Source organism: Dipodomys spectabilis, unplaced genomic scaffold, assembly GCF_019054845.1.
Source record: "Dipodomys spectabilis isolate Male_0828 unplaced genomic scaffold, ASM1905484v1 ptg000837l, whole genome shotgun sequence".
NCBI classification, from domain to species: domain Eukaryota; kingdom Metazoa; phylum Chordata; class Mammalia; order Rodentia; family Heteromyidae; genus Dipodomys; species Dipodomys spectabilis.
In genome coordinates this window covers 26,680-48,949 of record NW_024871514.1, presented here as the reverse complement: position 1 = coordinate 48,949, position 22,270 = coordinate 26,680, and the positions used below count along the sequence as shown (strand labels likewise).

Genomic DNA, 22,270 nt, shown 5'->3' with positions numbered 1-22,270 from the left:
GTGAGTGGCAGGCTGGGCCCCCCAGCTCCCAGTGGGCCCCCCTCTGCTGGCTTTGGGTGGGGACCCCAGAGGCGAAGCGAGGGGCAGGGGATGGAGGGAGAGCAGCTGGCCGCATCGCGTCCCCCCCTCTGTCCAGCGAGCAGAGTGCGAGAGGCTTCTGACGGCAGCGGCCTTCGAGGACTGCCAGGCCCGGGTGCCAGTGGAGCTGTACGTGCGCGCCTGCATGCAGGACCGCTGCCAGTGCCCACCAGGGGGCGCCTGCGAGTGCAGCACCGTGGCCGAGTTCTCCCGCCAGTGCTCCCACGCGGGGGGCCAGCCGGGGAGCTGGAGGACAGACTCGCTCTGCCGTGAGCAGTGGGGGACCCCTGGGGGGGTGCTCTGGGGTGGAGCTCGGGGGCCGGGGCCGGGACGCTCTGCCGTGAGCAGTGGGGACCCCCGGGGGGGGGTGCTCTGGGGTGGAGCCCGGGGCCGGGGCCGGGACGCTCTGCCAGCCGGGGACTCCCGGGGGGGGGGGGCTCTGGGGTGGAGCCCCGGGCCGTGTCTGTGCCCAGGAACCAGGCAGGCCCTGGCGGGGCCCGGCCGCTGGGCCCCGTCCTCCTCGAACCGCAGACTCACGGCTGCCTTTGCTTCCAGCCAAGAGCTGCCCTGGGAACATGATTTACCTGGAAAGCGGCTCCCCCTGCATGGACACCTGCTCACACCTGGAGGTCAGCAGCCTGTGTGAGGAGCACCGCATGGACGGCTGCTTCTGCCCTGAAGGTGTGGTTCTGGAGAGTCCCCACTCAGGGGCTCTGGGGCCCCAACGAGGGTCTGGGACTCTCTGTACCAGGTGGGGCACAGGTGTGGGAGGCGGCGCGGTGAGTCGGAGGGAGGCACTTCCTGGGGTCCCGGGCCGACGCCCCACTCCCTCTGCCCCAGGCACCGTGTACGATGACATCACGGGCAGTGGCTGCGTCCCCGTGAGCCAGTGCCACTGCCGGCTGCACGGGCGTCTGTACACGCCGGGTCAGGAGGTCAGCAATGAGTGTGAGCAGTGGTGAGTCTCGGGGCTCGGGGATGGGGGCAGGGCGGGCGGGTGCCAGGCAGGGTGCCACCGAGCCCCAACCCGCTCCCCGCTGCCCGGCAGCCTCTGCCACGCCGGCCGCTGGGTGTGCAAAGACCTGCCCTGCCCGGGGACCTGCGCGCTGGAGGGCGGGGCTCACATCTCCACCTTTGATGGGAAAAAGTTCACCTTCCACGGGGACTGCTACTACGTCCTGACCAAGGTAGCCGCCCGACGGGCGGGCGGGCGGGCGGGCAACGCGGAGCTGGGGCCCTGGCTGTTCCTGAGGCCAGCGGGGGTGTGGAGGGGGCCGCGGCGTGCTGGGGCGGCGGGCGGCCGCTGGCCCTCACGTCTCAGCGTCCGCCGTCCGCCCCGCAGGGGGAACACAACGACTCGTATGCCCTGCTGGGCGAGCTGGCCCCGTGCGGCTCCACTGACAAGCAGACCTGCCTGAAGACCGTGGTGCTACTGACCGACAAGAACAAGAATGTGGGTGCCCCCCGCGCCCCTTGCCCAGTACCCCGAGCTCTGCAGACCCGCTCCATCCTGTGGACCCTTGACTTTCAGTTAGATTATGACCTTTAAGTAGTTGTGCAGAGGGGTTTCAATCACATGGCAGTTTGTGAGTACAACACACCTCAGTCCACGTGACCCTTCCCATCTGCCCCACCCCCTCCACCCCCCCAGGTGCACACTGAAGGTTCTGACTGTGCGGGCCTACCCTTCTCCGTTCTTCTCTCCGTTCTTTTGCCCGCTCCCCTGGACCCCCCACTCTGTGTCCCAGCCCTCGGTATTCACTGTTAGCGTGTAAGCGGTTCAAAGGCGTTACACCGTTGGAATCCTCCCTTGCGCAAACACACCATGGCGTGCATGTGTATGGCTCTGTATGTCTTTTACATACATCTTTACCTTTGTCCCCACTTCCACATATGAGAGAAACATGCGCTGTCTCTCTTAGCTCAACTTTCCTCACACAGCTGGACAAAGGACACGATGTCATTCCTCCAGATAAGTGGGGAAAGGTTTGCATGTACATATGGAGGTACATATACGTATATGCATTCAAGCCCACATGTATCCTCTCGACCTGTGTCTTGGCTGTGATGAATAGTGCAGCAATGACAATGGGTGTGCAAGCATCTTTGCTGTATCCCGACTGTCCCCCTTTGAACTGTCCCCCCCGTTGCTGGGCTGTGGGGTCTTCTCCAGTACTTTTCTGAGCTGGCTTCCTTGCAGGTGGTGGCCTTCAAGTCAGATGGCAGTGTGCTGCTCAATGAGATGGAGGTGACCCTGCCCCACGTGGCTGGTGAGTCCCCTGTCCTGAGGGAGCCCTGACGGGGGGGAGGGGCAGCTGTGACTCTGGCAGCCTCTGCTCTCCAGCTGCTGGTTGTGGCGGGAGAAGGTGATGGAGGACCACAGGGGAAGCAGGGCCCAGGGGTCCTGTGCGCTCACCGCACCTTGCCTTGCAGCGAGCTTCGCCATCTTCCAACCCTCCTCCTACCACATTGTTGTGAACACGGCGTTTGGGCTGCGGCTGCAGGTCCAGCTGGTTCCGGTCATGCAGCTCTTTGTGACTCTGGACCAGGCTTCCCAGGGGCAGGTGCAGGGTGAGTGGCCCAGCGGGGTTTGCCCCTGCAAACGTCCCACACAGGGCCTGCCCCCCGCCAGCCCTGGACCCCCCCCCAACCCTGTGCTGGCCCCTCAGGCCTCTGCGGGAACTTCAACGGCCTGGAGAGTGATGACTTCATGACGTCTGGCGGGCTGGTAGAGGCGACGGGTGCCGGCTTTGCCAACACCTGGAAGGCCCAGACGAGCTGCCATGACAAGCTGGACTGGCTGGATGACCCCTGCTCGCTCAACATCGAGAGTGGTGAGGCTCAGGCCCGGGTGGGGGCACCTGCGTCCCGGCCTCCGGGGTGGGGGCACCATGTCCCGGCCTCCGGGGTGGGGGCACCGCATCGCGGCCTCCAGGGTGGGGGCACCTGCGTTGCAGCCTCCGGGCTGGGCGAGCCCTGGGCTCGGGGCTGGGGGCACCATGTCCCGGCCTCCGGGCTGGGGGCACCGCGTCCCAGCCTCCGGGCTGGGGGCACACGAGCCCTGGCCAGCACTGCCTTAGGGTGGACGGGGCTCTGGCGGGTTAGGGCGCAGGGGTTGGTGGGGGTGGACAGCCTGCCGTGCCAGGTTCCAGCCTGTCACCTGCTGCTGCCCACCACAGGACTGTTCATTGTAGCTCAGTGACTGACAGCGAGGGCTGGGCTGGCCACTCGCTGGGAGTGAGGGCCAGATTGGCTACTCACGGGTGGTGGTCCCCGTCCAGGAGTTGGCCTGGCACCGTGAGAGGCCGCATGAGCTCCCCGCCACACCCAGGGTCCTCTCTGGATTCTGCTTTAAGCTGGGACACTGGGGGTGGGGTCTCCTTGGAGGAGCAGAGGTGGTAGGTGGTTGGCAAGGAGCTCCTAGAGATTTGACTGGAGAGAGGAAGGGACCTGGTGTGGGTGAGGGGACCCTGTCCCTCAGCCCGGGTGAGCTACTGGACTGGGGCTCTACAGAGAGGCCCTGGCCCTGCTGAGGTTCTGACCCATTCCAGCCAACTACGCTGAGCACTGGTGCTCACTTCTGAGGAGGACTGAGACCCCCTTCGGCAAATGCCACCTGGCCGTCGACCCCACGGAATACTACAAGGTGGGTGTGCAGTGTGCGGTGTGCAAATGTGCAGTGTGCTGCGTTCAGTTTATAGTATGCAAATGTGCAGTTTGCAGTGTGCTATGTGCAGTTTACAGTGTGCAGATGTGCTGTGTCCAGTGTACTGTGTGCAGTGTGCAGCATGCAGTGTGCAGTGTGCCTTGTGCAGTGTGGAAATGTGCAGTGTACAGATGTGCTGTTGTCCAGTGTACTGTGTGCAGTGTGCCTTGTGCAGTGTGCTGTGTGCCATGTGCCGTGAGCTGTGTGCTGTGTGCAGTGTACTGTGTGCAGTGTGCAGATGTGCTGTGTGCAGTGTACTGTGTGCAGTGTGCAGTGTGCCTTGTGCAGTGTACTGTGTGCTGTGTGCAGTGTGCCTTGTGCAGCATGCTGTGTGCCTTATGGAGTGTGCTGTGTGCAGTGTGCTGTGTGCTGTGTGCAGTGTGCTGTGTGCAGTGTACTGTGTACAGTGTGCTGTGTGCAGTGTGCCATGTGCTGTGTGCAGTGTGCTGTGTGCCGTGTGCAGTGTGCTGTGTGCCGTGTGCAGTGTACTGTGTGCAGTGTGCTGTGTGCGGTGTGCAGTGTGATGTGTGCCGTGTGCCGTGTGCAGTGTGCTGTGTGCAGTGTGCTGAGTACTGTGTGCCGTGTGCAGTGTGCTATTGTGCAGTGTGCCTTGTGCAGTGTACTGTGTGCAGTGTGCAGTGTACTGTGTGCAGTGTACTGTGTGCAGTGTGCCGTGTGCAGTGTGCAGTGTGCCGTGTGCAGTGTGATGTGTGCCGTGTGCCGTGTGCCGTGTGCAGTGTGCTGTGTGCTAAAGCAGCCCGGGGGCTTGGTGCTCCTGGCTGAGCCTGCATCTTCTAGGTGTGTGCGTCACACTGCGTGCCTGCGCAGCTCTCAAGCGCACAGGTGGCTGGCCACTCCCCTCACTGTCTGCTGCCTTGTTCTGCTGTGCAGAGGTGCAAATATGACACGTGTAACTGCCAGAACAATGAAGACTGCCTGTGCGCGGCCCTGTCCTCCTACGCCCGGGCCTGCGCGGCCAAGGGTGTCATGCTGTGGGGCTGGCGGGAGCGTGTCTGCAGTGAGTGTCCCTGCATGCTGGGTCCTGGGATGGGGTCCAGGCCCAGAGCCCGGGGCCCTGAGCACGGGAGGTGCAGAAGAGGGCCGGTCCCTAAGGACCCCCTGCTGCCTGCTCCCAGACAAGCAGGGGTGCTGCAGGGAGTGGGGTACACCCATGTCTGCCATCCCAGGGACAGACTTTGGGGGGTCAGCTGGGGGCCAGCCTTGGGGGGGTCAGTTGGGGGTCAGCTTTGAAGGTGGTAGTTGGGGGGTCAGCTTTGGGGGGGTCAGCTGGAGGTCAGTGCACTCACCCTCACTCTGGCCCTGTGGTCCCCCCTAGACAAGGACGTGGACTCCTGCCCCACCTCCCAGGTCTTCCTGTACAACCTGACCACCTGCCAGCAGACCTGCCGCTCGCTCTCTGACGGGGACACCCACTGCCTCAAGGGCTTTGCGCCGGTGGACGGCTGCGGCTGCCCGGACCGCACCTTCCTGGACGAGAAAGGCCGCTGCGTGCCCCTGGCCAAGTGCTCCTGCTACCACCACGGTCTCTACCTGGAGGCCGGAGAAGTGATCCTGCGGCAGGAGGAACGCTGGTGGGGCAGGGTCAGGGGTCAGCGGGGGGGTCAGGGGCCAGCGGGGGGGGTCAGGGGTCAGCGAGGGGGGGAGGAACAGGATGGAGGAACGGCTCTGGCTCTGCTCCGGGTCTCTGCTCCAAAGCAAACCTTGGGGAACTCTGTGGGGAAAGAGGGCCCCACAGGGGTGGAGATGCTCGGAGCGGGGGTCCCCCGGCAGCCGGCTGGCCGTGTCCTCAGCTGGCGATGGTGTTCTTGTGACCGTCGTGAGTGGGTGCAGGGCCCGGCCCACTCACCCCCCTCTCTCTCACAGTGTTTGCCAGAATGGAAGGCTGAATTGCAGGCAGGTCAAGTTGCTTAGCCAGAGTAAGTGCTGCCTGCAGGACAGGGTGGGGGGCTCCCACCCGTGGCTCCCTCCCCTCCCCTTCCCCTGCCTCTGCCTGGGGCTCCAGCTGAAGGCCGGCCTCTGCCCGCAGGCTGCCGGCCCCCGAAGATCCTCGTTGACTGCAACAACCTGACGGCTCCCGCCACGCAGAGCCCCCGTCCGAGGAGCTGCCAGGCACTGGTGGCTGGCTATGTGCGTGTTCTGGGGGCTGCGGTGGGCGGGCAGGCTGGGAGGGTCCCTGGTGGGGAGGGGGGGGCGGCGGGGCCTTACCCTGCCCCACCCACCAGCCTGGCCCGGACCGAGGGTGGCAGTGTGATGAGGGGCGTGCCCTCCTGGGGCCGGAGGCCATTGCCGGGACTCTGGCAGCCAGCCTGTGGGCAGCGGCGGGGGGGGGCGGTCAGGGGCCCCGGGACGGCCTCAGAGCCTCGCGAGAGGCAGTGAGGACCTAGCTCAGGAAGCCCTGCTTTGTGCCGCCCCCAGTACCACACGGAGTGTGTCAGCGGCTGCGTGTGCCCCGGCGGGCTGCTGGATGATGGGCGCGGGGGCTGCGTGCAGGAAGAGGCGTGCCCATGCATGCACAACAAGGACCTGTACCGCCCGGGGGACCAGATCAAGATGGACTGCAACAACACCTGGTGAGCAGGCCCCGCCTGGCCACTCCAGAGGGTGGGCCGAGGTGGGCGCGGACTCCGGAGGGCCACAGAGGGCCACAGTCGGCAGCGGGCCTCCGGTGTCTGCAGAGGCCTGGAGCCTTGGTGGGCGTGGGGCCTTTGGGACGGCCCTGCACTGTGGCCCACACGTGCCTGCGCGAGCTGCCTGGGCGCCTCTTAGCTCCTCCTGCTCCCCTCAGCACCTGCCAGAGGGGACGCTGGGCGTGCACGCAGTACGCGTGCCACGGCACCTGCTCCATCTATGGGAGTGGCCACTACATCACCTTTGACGGGAAGCACTATGACTTCGACGGGCACTGCTCCTACGTGGCTGTGCAGGTGAGGCTGGGCGGGGCCGGCACCTGTCCAGACACCTGGAGGGGCTCAGGGTGGGACCGGCAGCCTTCCCCAGCCCCAGACGCCCACCCCTCACACTGCCTGGAGGTTGGGCTCCTAACCTGGGGCGGGTGGGCCTCCTCAGTTCTGTGCGTGTAGTGTGTGTACGGGTGTACTTGCGCCTGTGTGTGCACTTCGGCGTGTGTGTATATGAACACAGACCCAGAAAGTCTCCAGGTTCCCCCTGCCCCCTGTTTGGGAAGCTGTGGAGGGCTGTGGTTGGTGAGGCTGGGGCAGGGGAGAGGAGGCAGAGCTGGGGTTGGGTTGACCAGCGGGAGGCCCCAGCGCTGCTGGCAGGGTGGGTGTAGCAGAGCACCCATGCTGTGGCCATCCTGCTGGCCCCTAGGACTACTGTGGTCAGAACTCCACCGGCTCCTTCAGCATCATCACCGAGAACGTGCCCTGCGGCACCACCGGCGTCACCTGCTCCAAGGCCATCAAGATCTTCATAGGCGTAAGCACCAGCTCCCCGGGACTGGGGACGCCTCGGGACCTCCCCCGGGACTCCTTGGAACCCTCCCCTGGGATGTCTCGGGACCCTCCCCCAGGTCTCCCCGGGACTGGGTCGCCTCGGGACCTCCCCCGGGACTCCTCGAGACCCTCCCTCGGGACTCCTTGGGACCCTCCCCCGGGATGCCTCGGGGACCCTCCCCCAGGACTCCTCGGGACCCTCCCCCGGGACTCCTCGAGACCCTCCCCCGGGATGCCTCGGGGACCCTCGGACGTGGGCAGTGGCCATCCTCTCTGGTGGACAGGGCACGGAGCTGAAGCTGGAGGACAGGCACCGGGTGGTGAAGCAGCTGGAGGAGGGCCGCCACGTGGCCTTCCTCACACGGGAAGTGGGCCAGTACCTGGTAGTGGAGGCCAGCACCGGCATCATCCTCATCTGGGACAAGAAGACCACGCTCTTCATCAGGCTGGCTCCATCCTACAGGGTGGGCGTCCGGCAGGGTGCAGCGCTGCCCCCTCCCCTGCCCGCCTCCTATCCCGCCCGCCCCCTCCCCCTGCCTCCCCCTCCCCCTGTCCCCCCCCTCCCCCTCCCACCCCAAGCCTGGGACTAGCTGGGTCGCCTCCAGCAGGGTCCAGCGCTGCCCTCTCCCCCTCCGTCCCTCTCCCCCCTGCCTCCCCCTCCCCCTGTCCCCCCTTCCCCCTACCCCCCCACTCCCCCCCCCCCCCCCCCGCACTCCAAGCTTGGGACTAGCTGGCTCGCCTCCCGCAGGGCGCGGTATGCGGCCTGTGCGGGAACTTCGACGGCCGCACCAACAACGACTTCACCACGCGGGACCACATGGTGGTGAGCAGCGAGCTGGACTTCGGGAACAGCTGGAAGGAGGCTTCCACCTGCCCGGATGTAAGCAGCACCCCGGACCCCTGCAGCGCGAACCCACACCGCCGCTCCTGGGCCCAGAAGCAGTGCAGCATCATCAAGAGCGGAGTGTTCAGCGGGTGCCACAGCAAGGTGGGCGGGGCGTGGGCTGGGCGTGGCCAAGACAGGTGGGTGGGGCGCGGGAGTGGGCGTGGCCAAGACAGGTGGGCGGGGTGTGGGAGTGGGTGGGGCCAAGACAGGTGGGCGGGGTGTGGGAGTGGGCGTGGTCAAGGCGTGGCCATGGCACACAGGCCAGTAGAGGCCTCCTGTGGCTGAGGACCCAGGTCAGGCAAGGCCCAGCCTGCCCATGGCCAGTGAGCCTGTCTGTGGCCCGGGGAAGGAGGGCTGCAGCTGGCACCTTGGGCTATGCTGCTATTGGTCCCAGGGTCCTCTCCACGTGTGCCAGGGTGGGGTCACCGGCTGCATCCCCATGGGGTGCTAGTCCCCGAGCTTCAACGCTGCACCCCTCGCTCTTCCCTCCCTCCCTCGGAGATCCCTGGCTGGTCCCCAGCCTCCCCTACCTTTCCTGGCTCACACGTTCACCCGAGGGAGAAAGGATATAACCCACGAGGGTATGGGCCAGGGGAGGTGTGATTTTAGGATTGCCGTTTACAGCGGAGGCATGGAGGTCCCCCGGGGTGGAGAGGGCAGCCACGGCTGTGCATGGGAGCCACAGGGCCTCTCTGGGCCCTGGTTAGCCACACGGGGCCCGGGGTAGGGGCAGGTCTAGGGGACTGCATCCCGAGCTCCAGGGCCTGCGGGGAGGAGTCCTGGCTGGGGGCGGCAGCGTGGCCCCGGGCGGCAGCGTGGCCCCGGGCGGCAGCGTGGCCTGGCCCCGGGTGGTGGCGTGGGCCCTGGGCAGCAGCGTGGCCCCGGGCGGCAGCGTGGGCCCTGGGCGGCAGCGTGGCCCCGGGCGGCAGCGTGGGCCCTGGGCGGCAGCGTGGCCCCGGGCGGCGGCCTGGCCCCGGGCGGTGGCGCGGGCCCTGGGCAGCAGCGTGGCCCCGGGCGGCAGCCTGACCCCGGGCGGCAGCATGGCCCCGGGCGGCGGCCTGGCCCCGGGCGGCGGCGTGGCCCCGGGCAGCAGCCTGACCCCGGCGGTGGCGTGGGCCCAGACACACTCGAGTCCGTCCCCCAGGTGGACCCCACTGTCTTCTATGAGGCGTGCGTGCACGACTCCTGCTCCTGCGACTCAGGCGGGGACTGCGATTGCTTCTGCTCGGCCGTGGCCTCCTACGCCCAGGAGTGCACCAAGGCTGAGGCCTGCGTCTTCTGGAGGACGCCAGACCTGTGCCGTGAGTGCCGGGCCGGGCTGAGGCGGAGGGAGGCCCGGGGTCTGCTACAGAGGGCCCCCCCCCCCCATGCAGGGATGGCGCCGGCCCTCAGCTGGCCCCGGCCCCGCTCCCCATCATCTCAGCACCCGCCGGTCCCCTCGGGCCTGACTCTGCCCCCTTCCCCTCCCGCACCAGCCATCTTCTGCGATTACTACAACCCCCCGGACGAGTGTGAGTGGCACTATGAGCCGTGTGGGAACCGCAGCTTCGAGACCTGCAGGACCATCAACGGCATCCACTCCAACATCTCTGTGTCCTACTTGGAGGGTGAGCGGCCGGCTCTGGGGACACCGGTGCCTCACTGGCCTCTGCGGCGGGGCCAAGGGGTCACTTGGAGAGGGGTCTGCGATGGACAAAGGTGGACCAAGCCCACCTTGCTGTGGAAGCAGCCCCCTGGGCAGGGGCCTGGCTTCCAAGCTGGGCCTGCCTGTGCGGGACAGGGGCAGAGAAGCCGATGCCGTCAGAGTGGTGTGCGGAGGGCGGGGGGGGGGGGGATGGGGGGTCGGGGAGGGGGGACGGCGGGGGCAGACTGCTGGGGTCAGGCAGCGCAGGACGCCCCGGGGACACACACAGGCCCTTGTGCTCCTGACCCCTGGGCCTCCCGGAGCACCAGCCCCAGGAGAAGGGCCTGCTGGCGTGGGGCCTGGGGTGTCCTGTGGGGAAGGGCCTGCTGGCGTGGGGCCGTGGGCTGAGCCTGCTCCTCCCCATGCCCGCCAGGCTGCTACCCCCGGTGCCCGCAGGACAGACCCATCTACGATGAGGAGCTGAAGAAATGTGTCACCGGGGACCAGTGTGGCTGCTACATCGAGGACACCCACTACCCACCCGGAGCCCCCATTCCCAGCGGGGACATCTGCATGTCCTGGTATGTGAGCCGGGGCCCGGGGGAGGCTCTGCGCACGCACACACGCACACACACGTGCAGACACAGCAGAGTCTACACACAGGCATGAGGACCAGCCACACATACATGCACAGCAACATGCTACCTCCCCATGCAACGTGCATATGGGAAACCTACCCACAGGCATACACACCATATATGGTAACCTGTGCAACACACATGTAACCAGTGTACATGCACACAAAGCACAACATACCACATATACATACCAAGCACAGCACACACAGCAATACACATACAACACACATGTGACCTATACACCTAACCTGACCCACACACGTGTGTACAGCATACACATGTATATACCACACACATGTGCCCTACACAACACGCACAGAGGCCAGGTCACACTAAGGTGCGTTCAGTGCACATGCTTACAGAAACTCGAGCGTGGAGTTCCAGTCCTTCTCTTTCTCTTTTTCCTTCCTTCCTTCCTTCCTTCCTTCCTTCCTTCCCTCCCTCCCTCCCTCCCTCCCTCCCTCCCTCCCTCCCTCCCTCCCTCCCTCCTTTCTTTTCTTTTCCCATCCCTCCCTCCTTCTCTCTCTCTCTCTTTTCACCCGCCCTACCCCTCAGTATCAGGAGGTCCCAGGCGCTCTACCACTTGAGTCACACCTCCAGCCTGGCTTTTTGCTGATTATTATGGACATGGAGGTTCACAGACTTCTCTGTCTGGGCTGGCTGTGATTTGTAGTTCTCCACACCTCAGGGTCCTGAGCAGCTAGGATTATAGGCATGAGCCACCAGAGCCGGGCTGCCAGTCCCTCTCCCTGGGGGCAAGGAGGCCTTCCGGTCCCCTCCCGCCCTCGGGCCCCGCTTTCCCTCACCCCACCTGTCCCCTGTCGAGGCGTGGCAGGGAGGGTGCAGGAAGGACTGGCAGCTGTTGTGTTTTCCTTGCAGCACGTGCACAGATTCCTCACAAATCACCTGCCAGATAGACGAAGGTGAGGGGCGAGCCGTGAGCTGGCAGGAGGGGACCCCGGCCCAGAAGCCGCACGGCACCCGCTCTCAGCCCAGGGGCCCGGCCTGGCCTCTTGCGGGGGCTTCCCCCCCAGGCCCTGCCCCCGGGCCTGGGGAATCTTCTGGGCTCAGACCTGAGTGCTCAGCTCACTTGATTCTGTCCCTTCTTGTGGGAGGAGCCGGCCGGCCTGTGGCCCAGCTCCTGCGTGGCTGATGAGACCTTCCTTCCTGCGTGGGGGATGCTGGGACACTTGGCTGCGGGTGGCCCGCGGGGTCCTGCGGTGTTGACGGTCAGCTTCCCTTCCCTCCCAGGAAAAATTGTCAACCAGACCCAGGACGGCGTGTTCTGCTTCTTGGACATCTGTGGCCCCAACGGAACAGTGGAGCACCACTTCAACATCTGTAACTCCTCCACCAGACCACCCTCGTCCACGCCAACCACCGCGGTCACCACGTCCTTCACCACCCCCACGCCCCTCACCACCACCACCCCCACCTCAACCCCCCGGACAGGTGAGCGGGGCGGCAGAGGGATGTCCATACCCCCCTCCACATTTGCTCTGGAGGAGACCGCAGGGGACAGGCTGCCAGCAGTGTGAGCCACGGGCAGAGGGCGCCTTTAAGGTATGTTTGAAGCTGCACGATGACATCTTCTTCTCGTCTTTCTCTTGCAGTGCCGTCGACTCCATGTAAGTGATGCTGGCTGCGTGATGGTCAGAGGGGCAGGAGAGGGAGGTCGTGGAGGTCATGAGTGTGTCAGGACTGCCAACGGGGACCGGGTGGGGGGGGCAAGTGTGCAAGAGCAGAGGAAAAGCCCTCCTTCCACACTCCTCCTTCCTGGAACGGGCCCTTTTGGTTTTTTATTTTTCATTTACTTATTTACATTTTCTGTGTCAGAACTGGGGCTTGGACTCATGGCCTTGTTCTTTCTTTCTTTCTTTCTTTCTTTCTTTCTTTCTTTCTTTCTTTCTTTCTTTCTTTCTTTCTTTCTTTCTTTCTTTCTTTCTTGGTCCCCACTGAACTCTGGGCCTGGGCACTGTCCCTCAGCTCTTCAGCTCAAGGCGAGCCCTCTACCACAGCGCCACTTCCGGCTTTTTCTGCTTATGTGGTGCTGAGGCATCAAACCTAGGGCCTCATGCATGGGAGGCAAGCACTCTACCACTGAGCCACCTTCCCAGCCCCAGCCTTGTAGTTTCATTTGGCTTTGTCACTTGAGGCTGGTGCTCTACCACTTGAGCCACAGCTTCACTTCTGTGAAGCTTTTTGGTGGTCAATGGGAGATAAGAGTCTCATGGATTCTCTGCCGGGACTTCTCTGATGGATTTCTCTCTTGGCTTCAAAATGAGATCCTCAGAACTTAGTCTCCTGAGTAGCTGGGATTACAGGCGTGAGCCACCAGTGATCAGCCCCTTTTAACTTTTTGGGCCAGCTGAGGAGACTGGCAATCTGGTAGCCACACCACACGTGGCTCTGCGCGGCCCCTTCCGTCCCTAGGCTGCAAAACAAGACTGTAAGGGATGCCCAGCCCTAAGCTCTGACTCCACACATAGTCCTTGGGTGAGGCAGGGGTGGTGGCAGCCTCACTGGGTTGGTCATGGAGGTCCGGAGTCCTCTAAACCTGCAGGTGCCTCTCCCAGCCACACATGACCAAGACTGGTTTGGTTTCTCTAGACTGCTGCCTCTGGTCTGACTGGGTCAACGAGGACCACCCCGAGAGCGGGAGCGATGGCGGCGACCACGAGACATTCACAAAGATCTGCCCCACTCCTCCTGAAGACATCGAGTGCAGGTCAGCCGCGGAGCCCCACCTCAGCTGGAAGGACGTGGGGCAGAAGGTGTACTGCAACGTCACACATGGCTTTGCTTGTGAGAATGAAGAGCAGTTAGAAACACCATTTAATCTCTGTTATGATTACGAGATGCGAGTCAAGTGTTGCTGGCCAGAAGAAGTCTGTGTGACGAGCACCTCACCTACAACCGTGACCACTAGAACCACCACCACAACAACCACCACCACATCCACCACCCCACCAACATCCACCCCACCAACCCCCCCGACTTCACCAACACCCACCACCCCACCAACCTCCACATCCACCACTTCACCAACACCAACGCCAACACCTACCACCCTACCAACCTCCACATCCACCACTTCACCAACACCCACCACCCCACCAACCTCCACATCCACCACTGCACCAACACCCACCACCCCACCAACCTCCACATCCACCACTGCACCAACACCAACGCCAACACCCACCACCCCACCAACCTCCACATCCACCACTTCACCAACACCAACACCAACACCCACCACCCCACCAACCTCCACATCCACCACTTCACCAACACCAACACCAACACCCACCACCCCACCAACCTCCACATCCACCACCTCACCAACACCCACAGCCACCACCGCTCAGACAACATGTGTGCCAGACTGCAAATGGACTGGCTGGTGGGACTCCGGTAAACTGTACCCTAATGGGACAGGTGACTTTGAATTGGTTGGAAATGTCTGTGAAGGCTGGGCACTGAACATCTCCTGCAGAGCTGTGCCTTACCCCAGCACTCCAATTGAACAACTCGGACAAACAGTGGTATGTGATCCCTCTATTGGGCTGGTGTGCAAAAATGAGGACCAGGAGATAAGTGAGGCTTTCCCATTCCGCCATTGTCTTAACTATGAGATCAATGTCTATTGCTGTGAGTGTGCTGTTCCCACCTCAACCAGCACCTGGACACCAACCACCACATCCACCACTTCAACACCAACACCCACACCCACCACCTCACCAACCTCCACATCCACCACCTCTCCCACCCCACCAACCACCACTCCACCAACCTCCACATCCACCACTTCAACACCAACACCAACACCTACCACCCCACCAACCTCCACATCCACTACTTCAACACCAACACCTACCACTCCACCAACCTCCACATCCAACACTTCACCAACACCTACCACCCCACCAACATCCATATCCACCACTTCAACACCAACACCAACACCTACCACCCCACCAACATCCACATCCACTACTTCAACACCAACACCTACCACTCCACCAACATCCACATCCACTACTTCAACACCAACACCTACCACCCCACCAACATCCACATCCACCACTTCTCCCACCCCACCAACCACCACCCCACCAACATCCACATCCACCCCTTCAACACCAACACCAACACCAACAACTACCACTCCACCAACCTCCACATCCTCCACTTCAACACCAACACCTACCACTCCACCAACCTCCACATCCACCACCTCAACACCAACACCTACCACTCCACCAACCTCTACATCCACCACTTCCCCAACACCAACACCAACACCTACCACTCCACCAACCTCCACATCCATTACTTCAACACCAACACCTACCACCCCACCAACCTCTACATCCACCACTTCAACACCAACACCAACACCTACCACCCCACCAACCTCTACATCCACCACTTCCCCAACACCTACCATTCCACCAACCTCGACATCCACCACTTCCCCAACACCAACACCCACCACCCCTGAAACAACCACATCTACCACTTCCCCAACACCAACACCTACCACCCCACCAACCTCCACATCCACCACTTCCCCAACACCAACACCAACACCTACCACCCCACCAACCTCCACATCTACTACTTCCCCAACACCAACACCAACACATACCACCCCACCAACCTCCACATCCATCAGTTCACCAACACCTACCACCCCACCAACCTCCACATCCACCACTTCTCCAATGCCAACACCTACCACCCCACCAACCTCCACATCCACCACTTCACCAACACCAACACCAACACCTACTACCCCACCAACCTCCACATCTACTACTTCTCCAACACCAACATCCACCATCCCTGAAACGATCACATCCACCACTCCCCCAACACCAACACCAACACCTACCACCCCACCAACCTCCACATCTACTACTTCTCCAACACCAACACCCACAGTACCTGAAACGACCACATCCACCACTTCCCCAACACCAACACCAACACCAACACCTACCACCCCACCAACCTCCACATCTACCACTTCACCACCACCAACGCCAACACCTACCACCCCACCAACCTCCACATCCACCACTTCACCAATACCAACACCAACACCTACCACCCCACCAACGTCTACCTCCACCACTTCACCAACACCAACACCAACACCTACCACCCCACCAACCTCTACATCCACCACTTCACCAACACCAACACCAACACCCATGACCCCACCAACCTCCACATCCACTACTTCACCAACACCTACCACCCCACCAACCTCCACATCCACCACTTCACCAACACCAACGCCAACACCTACTACCCCACCAACCTCCACATCCACCACCTCATCAACACCAACAACAACACCCACCACCCCACCAACCTCCACATCCACCACTTCACCAACACCAACGCCAACACCCACCACCCCACCAACATCCACATCCACCACTTCACCAATACCAACACCAACACCCACCACCCCACCAACCTCCACATCCACCACTACACCAACACCAACACCAACACCCACCACCCCACCAACCTCCACATCCACCACTGCACCAACACCAACACCAACACCCACCACCCCACCAACCTCCACATCCACCACTTCACCAACACCCACAGCCACCACCCCACCAACCTCCACATCCACCACTTCACCAACACCTACCACCCCACCAACCTCCACATCCACCACTTCTCCAATGCCAACACCTACCACCCCACCAACCTCCACATCCACCACTACACCAACACCAACACCAACACCTACCACTCCACCAACCTCCACATCTACCACTTCACCAACACCCACAGCCACCACCGCTCAGACAACATGTGTGCCAGACTGCAAATGGACTGGCTGGTGGGACTCCGGTAAACTGTACCCTAATGGGACAGGTGACTTTGAATTGGTTGGAAATGTCTGTGAAGGCTGGGCACTGAACATCTCCTGCAGAGCTGTGCCTTACCCCAGCACTCCAATTGAACAACTCGGACAAACAGTGGTATGTGATCCCTCTATTGGGCTGGTGTGCAAAAATGAGGACCAGGAGATAAGTGAGGCTTTCCCATTCCGCCATTGTCTTAACTATGAGATCAATGTCTATTGCTGTGAGTGTGCTGTTCCCACCTCAACCAGCACCTGGACACCAACCACCACATCCACCACTTCAACACCAACACCCACACCCACCACCTCACCAACCTCCACATCCACCACCTCTCCCACCCCACCAACCACCACTCCACCAACCTCCACATCCACCACTTCAACACCAACACCAACACCTACCACCCCACCAACCTCCACATCCACTACTTCAACACCAACACCTACCACCCCACCAACATCCACATCCAGCACTTCAACACCAACACCAACACCAACACCTACCACCCCACCAACATCCACATCCACTACTTCAACACCAACACCTACCACCCCACCAACCTCCACATCCACCACCTCAACACCAACACCTACCACTCCACCAACCTCAACATCCACCACCTCTCCCACCCCACCAACCACCACTCCACCAACCTCCACATCCACCACTTCAACACCAACACCAACACCTACCACCCCACCAACCTCCACATCCACCACTTCAACACCAACACCTACCACCCCACCAACATCCACATCCACCACTTCTCCCACCCCACCAACCACCACCCCACCAACATCCACATCCACCACTTCAACACCAACACCAACACCAACAACTACCACTCCAGCAACCTCCACATCTTCCACTTCAACACCAACACCTACCACTCCACCAACCTCCACATCCACCACTTCAACACCAACACCAACACCTACTACTCCACCAACCTCCACATCCACCACCTCTCCCACCCCACCAACCACCACTCCACCAACCTCCACATCCACCACTTCAACACCAACACCAACACCAACACCTACCACCCCACCAACCTCCACATCCACTACTTCAACACCAACACCTACCACCCCACCAACATCCACATCCACCACTTCTCCCACCCCACCAACCACCACCCCACCAACATCCACCACTTCAACACCAATACCAACACCAACAACTACCACTCCACCAACCTCCACATCTTCCACTTCAACACCAACACCTACCACTCCACCAACCTCCACTTCCACTACTTCCCCAACACCAACACCAACACCTACCACTCCACCAACCTCCACATCCACCACTTCTCCCACCCCACCAACCACCACCCCACCAACATCCACATCCACCACTTCAACACCAACACCAACACCAACACCTACCACTCCACCAACCTCCACATCCACCACTTCCCCAACCCCAACACCAACACCCACCACTACACCAACCTCCACATCCACCACCTCACCAACACCAACACCAACACCCAGCACCCCTGAAACGACCACATCCACCACTTCCCCAACACCAACACCAACACCTACCACCCCACCAACCTCCACATCCACCACTTCACCAATACCAACACCAACACCTACCACTCCACCAACCTCCACATCCACAACTTCACCAATACCAACACCAACACCTTCCACTCCACCAACCTCCACATCCACCACTTCTCCCACCCCACCAACCACCACCCCACCAACATCCACATCCACCACTTCAACACCAACACCAACACCAACACCTACCACTCCACCAACCTCTACATCCACCACTTCCCCAACACCAACACCAACACCTACCACCCCACCAACCTCCACATCCACCACCTCACCAACACCAACACCAACACCCAGCACCCCTGAAACGACCACATCCACCACTTCCCCAACACCAACACCAACACCTACCACCCCACCAACCTCCACATCCACCACTTCACCAATACCAACACCAACACCTACCACTCCACCAACCTCCACATCCACAACTTCACCAATACCAACACCAACACCTTCCACTCCACCAACCTCCACATCCACCACTTCACCAACACCAACACCTACCACTCCACCAACCTCCACATCCACAACTTCCCCAACACCAACACCAACACCCACCACCCCACCAACCTCCACATCCACCACTTCATCAACACCAACACCTACCACCCCACCAACCTCCACATCGACCACTTCACTAACACCAACACCAACTCCTACCACTCCACCAACCTCCACATCCACCACTTCAACACCAACACCAACACCAACTACCACTCCACCAACCTCCACATCCACCACTTCAACACCAACACCTACCACTCCACCAACCTCCACATCCACCACCTCAGCACCAACACCTACCACTCCACCAACCTCTACATCCACCACTTCCCCAACACCAACACCAACACCTACCACCCCACCAACCTCCACATCCACCACTTCAACACCAACACCTACCACTCCACCAACATCCACATCCACCACTTCAACACCAACACCAACACCAACAACTACCACTCCACCAACCTCCACATCCACCACTTCAACACCAACACCTACCACCCCACCAACCTCCACATTCACCACTTCAACACCAACACCTACCACCCCACCAACATCCACATCCACCATTTCAACACCAACACCAACACCAACAACTACCACTCCACCAACCTCCACATCCACCACTTCAACACCAACACCTACCACTCCACCAACCTCTACATCCACCACTTCCCCAACACCAACACCAACACCTACCACCCCACCAACCTCCATATCCACCACTTCAACACCAACACCTACCACCCCACCAACCTCCACATCCACCACTTCAACACCAACATCTACCACTCCACCAACCTCTACATCCACCACTTCCCCAACACCAACACCAACACATACCACCCCACCAACCTCCACATCCACCACTTCAACACCAACACCTACCACCCCACCAACCTCCACATCCACCACTTCAACACCAACACCTACCACCCCACCAACCTCCACATCCACCACTTCAACACCAACACCTACCACCCCACCAATATCCACATCCACCATTTCAACACCAACACCAACAACTACCACCCCACCAACCTCCACATCCACCACTTCAACACCAACACCTACCACTCCACCAACCTCTATATCCACCACTTCCCCAACACCAACACCAACACCTACCACCCCACCAACATCCACATCCACCACTTCAACACCAACACCAACACCAACACCTACCACCCCACCAACCTCCACATCCACCACTTCAACACCAACACCTACCACCCCATCAACCTCCACATCCACCACTTCAACACCAACACCTACCACCCCACCAACCTCCACATCCATCACTTCACCAACACCAACACCAACACCTACCACCCCACCAACCTCCACATCCACCACTACACAAACACCCACCACCCCATCAACCTCCACATCCTCAACTTCTGCAACACCAACACCCACCGTCCCTGAAACAACCACCGTCACCACTTCTCCAACACCAAGAACTACGACTCCGCCAACCTCCACACCTTCCACCCCAAAGACTGCAACTCTGACCTCTCCCACCAGTACGGCCACCACCACAGGTAAGCTACCCCACCCACCCACCCGTATATCTCTGCCACTGTATGGTGCCAGCTCACCGTGTGCCACCGCAGAGACCCTGTGACCACCACAGGGACACCTGGGTCACTGTTGGGGCAGCACACTCTGCGTGGGGAGTCTGGGTCCCCCCGCAGCTGCCACCCCGGCCCCTCCAGGTCAGTGGACAGGAGCCACTGCCGTTCCTCCTTGCCCGGGAGAGCTGCGGTTCTGCCAGGGAGCTCTGTGTCCCGAGGACCTGACCCGCAGCTCAGCACTTTCTACCTGGTGCCCCTGCTTTGCCCAGGGTGGCTTGGGGTGGGCTCTGTGGCCCCCTGCCCTCTGAGCCTGGCCTGTGGGCAGAGAGTGGCAGTCCCAGCTTCCACGATGGGGGGCTTTGCTTGGGCACAGCCCGTCTCTGTCAGGGAAGCCTGGGCTGTGTGGGGCGGGAGGGGTGGGGCAGCCTCCCCGCCCCGTGCCCTCCTCTCTGGGCCTGGCAATGGAGGCCTCTCCGAGGGTAGCCTGTTGCTCTCGGGTGGCCCAGACACCCATTGCGGGCCTCAGGTCTGGCCAGCATGTTCTGGGGCTTCCCAGAGCCCTGGCTTCTCGTCTGTGACCATGTGTGTGTCTGAGAAGCGGACATGAGGCCTTGTGGCCTCCGGTGCCCTTCCCCCAGCCAGCTGTGGCCCGGCCTGCTGCTCAGCTCCGGGTTTTACTGGTGAGCGCTGTTTTCACAGGCACACCCTCCTCCAAGACCACCCCCACCGGCGGGACCCCGACTGAGTCGTCCGCATCCACCCCCAGACCACCCTCGACAGCCTCTCCCCCTCCGAGCACCCCGCGGACCACCAGCACCTCGGTCTTCTCTACAGGCACGGTCAGCCCGCTCACCTCTCCCAGCACCAGCTGGGTCAGCCGCTCCACGCAGATCACCTGCTGCGTCCTGGATGACATGTTCTATGGCCCAGGTACCCGTGGCGGGCGGGGCTGATGCTCGGGCCACCGGCCGCTTCTTGTCCTGGCGGATGACCACCAGGGCGAGGTCCAAGCTAGGAGTTTGCAGGCGTACGGGTGGGTGACCCAGCTCACCCCTGCCGGGCAGGCCGAGGCGCCAGCCAGCATAAAGCCAAGAGCGCTGCGTGGTGGCCCCTTTCCAATGCCTCTGGGCCCGACGGCCACCGACGCGTGGCCTGGGCACTAACACGCGTGACAGCCGCCGCGTGAGTCCCCCTGCCCGTGGCCTCCGCTGCGGAGGGGTGAGCACCGGTTTTCCCCTTCCCTTGCAGGAGAGGTGATCTATAACAAAACCTCCGGCGGCAACTGCTATCATGTGAACTGCACCACCGACTGCATAGTCTACACGACTGTCTGGCCCTGCCCGTCCACCCCCGTGCCCCCCTCCACCCCCCCCACCAGCACCCCCACCCCCACCTCCTCCACCACCACCAGCCCCACCCCTACCCCCTCCACCACCACCAGCCCCAGCACGCCGCCGCCCCCAGACTGCCCAGACTTCGATCCTCCGAGACAGGTCAGTGTGGCTGTCTGTGTGTGAGTTCCTCTCGTCGGCACTGGGTGGGTTCTCATTCTGGCATTCACGGCCCGGGGCGCTGTCTTCCCGTCCTGCAAGATGCCCTGTCCCACCCACCCTCACTCCATCTCTAGCCGGGCGGAGACTTGCAGCAATGCCCTTCTTCGGGGTGCCGGGGAGACAGCTGCGGCCTCGCGGGGCCTCGCGCTCTGTGGCGGGTGCTGCACCACTTGAGCTGCTCCTTGGGGTGCCCCACCTTGCTGTGGTCAGGTGCTGGCGCTTACGACCCGAGCAGGTGCCCTGGGCCTCCAGCCGAGAGCGTGGCGCAGCCCTAGCGGACGCGGCTGCACACCCTCCCCGCCTCCTGCCCTCATCCCGGCTGACCGTGGCCCCCGCACCCACAGGTGAACGAGACCTGGTGGTTGTGCGAATGCTACATGGCCACGTGCAAGTACAACAACACGGTGGAGATCGAGAAGGTGGAGTGTGATCCCCCGCCCAAGCCCACATGCTCCAACGGTCTGCCGCCGGTGCGCGTGGAGGACCCTGACCGCTGCTGCTGGCACTGGGAGTGCGACTGTAAGCCCACGGCCCCTCCCCCGGGGGGTGCAGGCCCCGCGGGCCCCCCGCCCCTCCACCAGGGGGCGCAGGCCGCCATCTGGGAGCAGAAGGCCCCCCGCCCCTCCCCCAGGGGGCGCAGGCTGCCATCTGGGAGCAGAAGGCCCACAGGTTCCTCGGGTATAGACCCGGTGGCCGGGCTCCTGTGGAGGGCTGAGCCCATGGACCAGGGCTTTCGTGTCCTCCC

The 22,270-nt window shown here is 61.9% G+C and overlaps 1 protein-coding gene across 1 annotated transcript in view; it reads left to right on the top strand.

Annotated features, from left to right (window-relative positions):
- LOC122102710 (mucin-2-like) overlaps positions 1–22,270 on the top strand; it is a 34,000-nt gene that overhangs the window by 3,886 nt on the left and 7,844 nt on the right. The window contains exons 6-34 of the mRNA XM_042673443.1: positions 137–347; positions 634–759; positions 919–1,036; positions 1,127–1,265; positions 1,421–1,531; positions 2,279–2,348; positions 2,512–2,649; positions 2,748–2,912; positions 3,630–3,724; positions 4,676–4,802; positions 5,121–5,376; positions 5,669–5,721; positions 5,832–5,932; positions 6,221–6,375; positions 6,591–6,729; positions 7,133–7,240; positions 7,542–7,721; positions 8,006–8,245; positions 9,288–9,444; positions 9,619–9,750; positions 10,201–10,348; positions 11,285–11,328; positions 11,657–11,866; positions 13,016–13,785; positions 14,065–16,254; positions 16,534–19,963; positions 20,672–20,902; positions 21,221–21,465; positions 21,870–22,044. Of these exons, the coding sequence (XP_042529377.1) occupies positions 137–347; positions 634–759; positions 919–1,036; positions 1,127–1,265; positions 1,421–1,531; positions 2,279–2,348; positions 2,512–2,649; positions 2,748–2,912; positions 3,630–3,724; positions 4,676–4,802; positions 5,121–5,376; positions 5,669–5,721; positions 5,832–5,932; positions 6,221–6,375; positions 6,591–6,729; positions 7,133–7,240; positions 7,542–7,721; positions 8,006–8,245; positions 9,288–9,444; positions 9,619–9,750; positions 10,201–10,348; positions 11,285–11,328; positions 11,657–11,866; positions 13,016–13,785; positions 14,065–16,254; positions 16,534–19,963; positions 20,672–20,902; positions 21,221–21,465; positions 21,870–22,044 (10,264 nt within the window). The remainder of the gene's footprint in view (positions 1–136; positions 348–633; positions 760–918; positions 1,037–1,126; positions 1,266–1,420; positions 1,532–2,278; positions 2,349–2,511; positions 2,650–2,747; positions 2,913–3,629; positions 3,725–4,675; positions 4,803–5,120; positions 5,377–5,668; positions 5,722–5,831; positions 5,933–6,220; positions 6,376–6,590; positions 6,730–7,132; positions 7,241–7,541; positions 7,722–8,005; positions 8,246–9,287; positions 9,445–9,618; positions 9,751–10,200; positions 10,349–11,284; positions 11,329–11,656; positions 11,867–13,015; positions 13,786–14,064; positions 16,255–16,533; positions 19,964–20,671; positions 20,903–21,220; positions 21,466–21,869; positions 22,045–22,270) is intronic.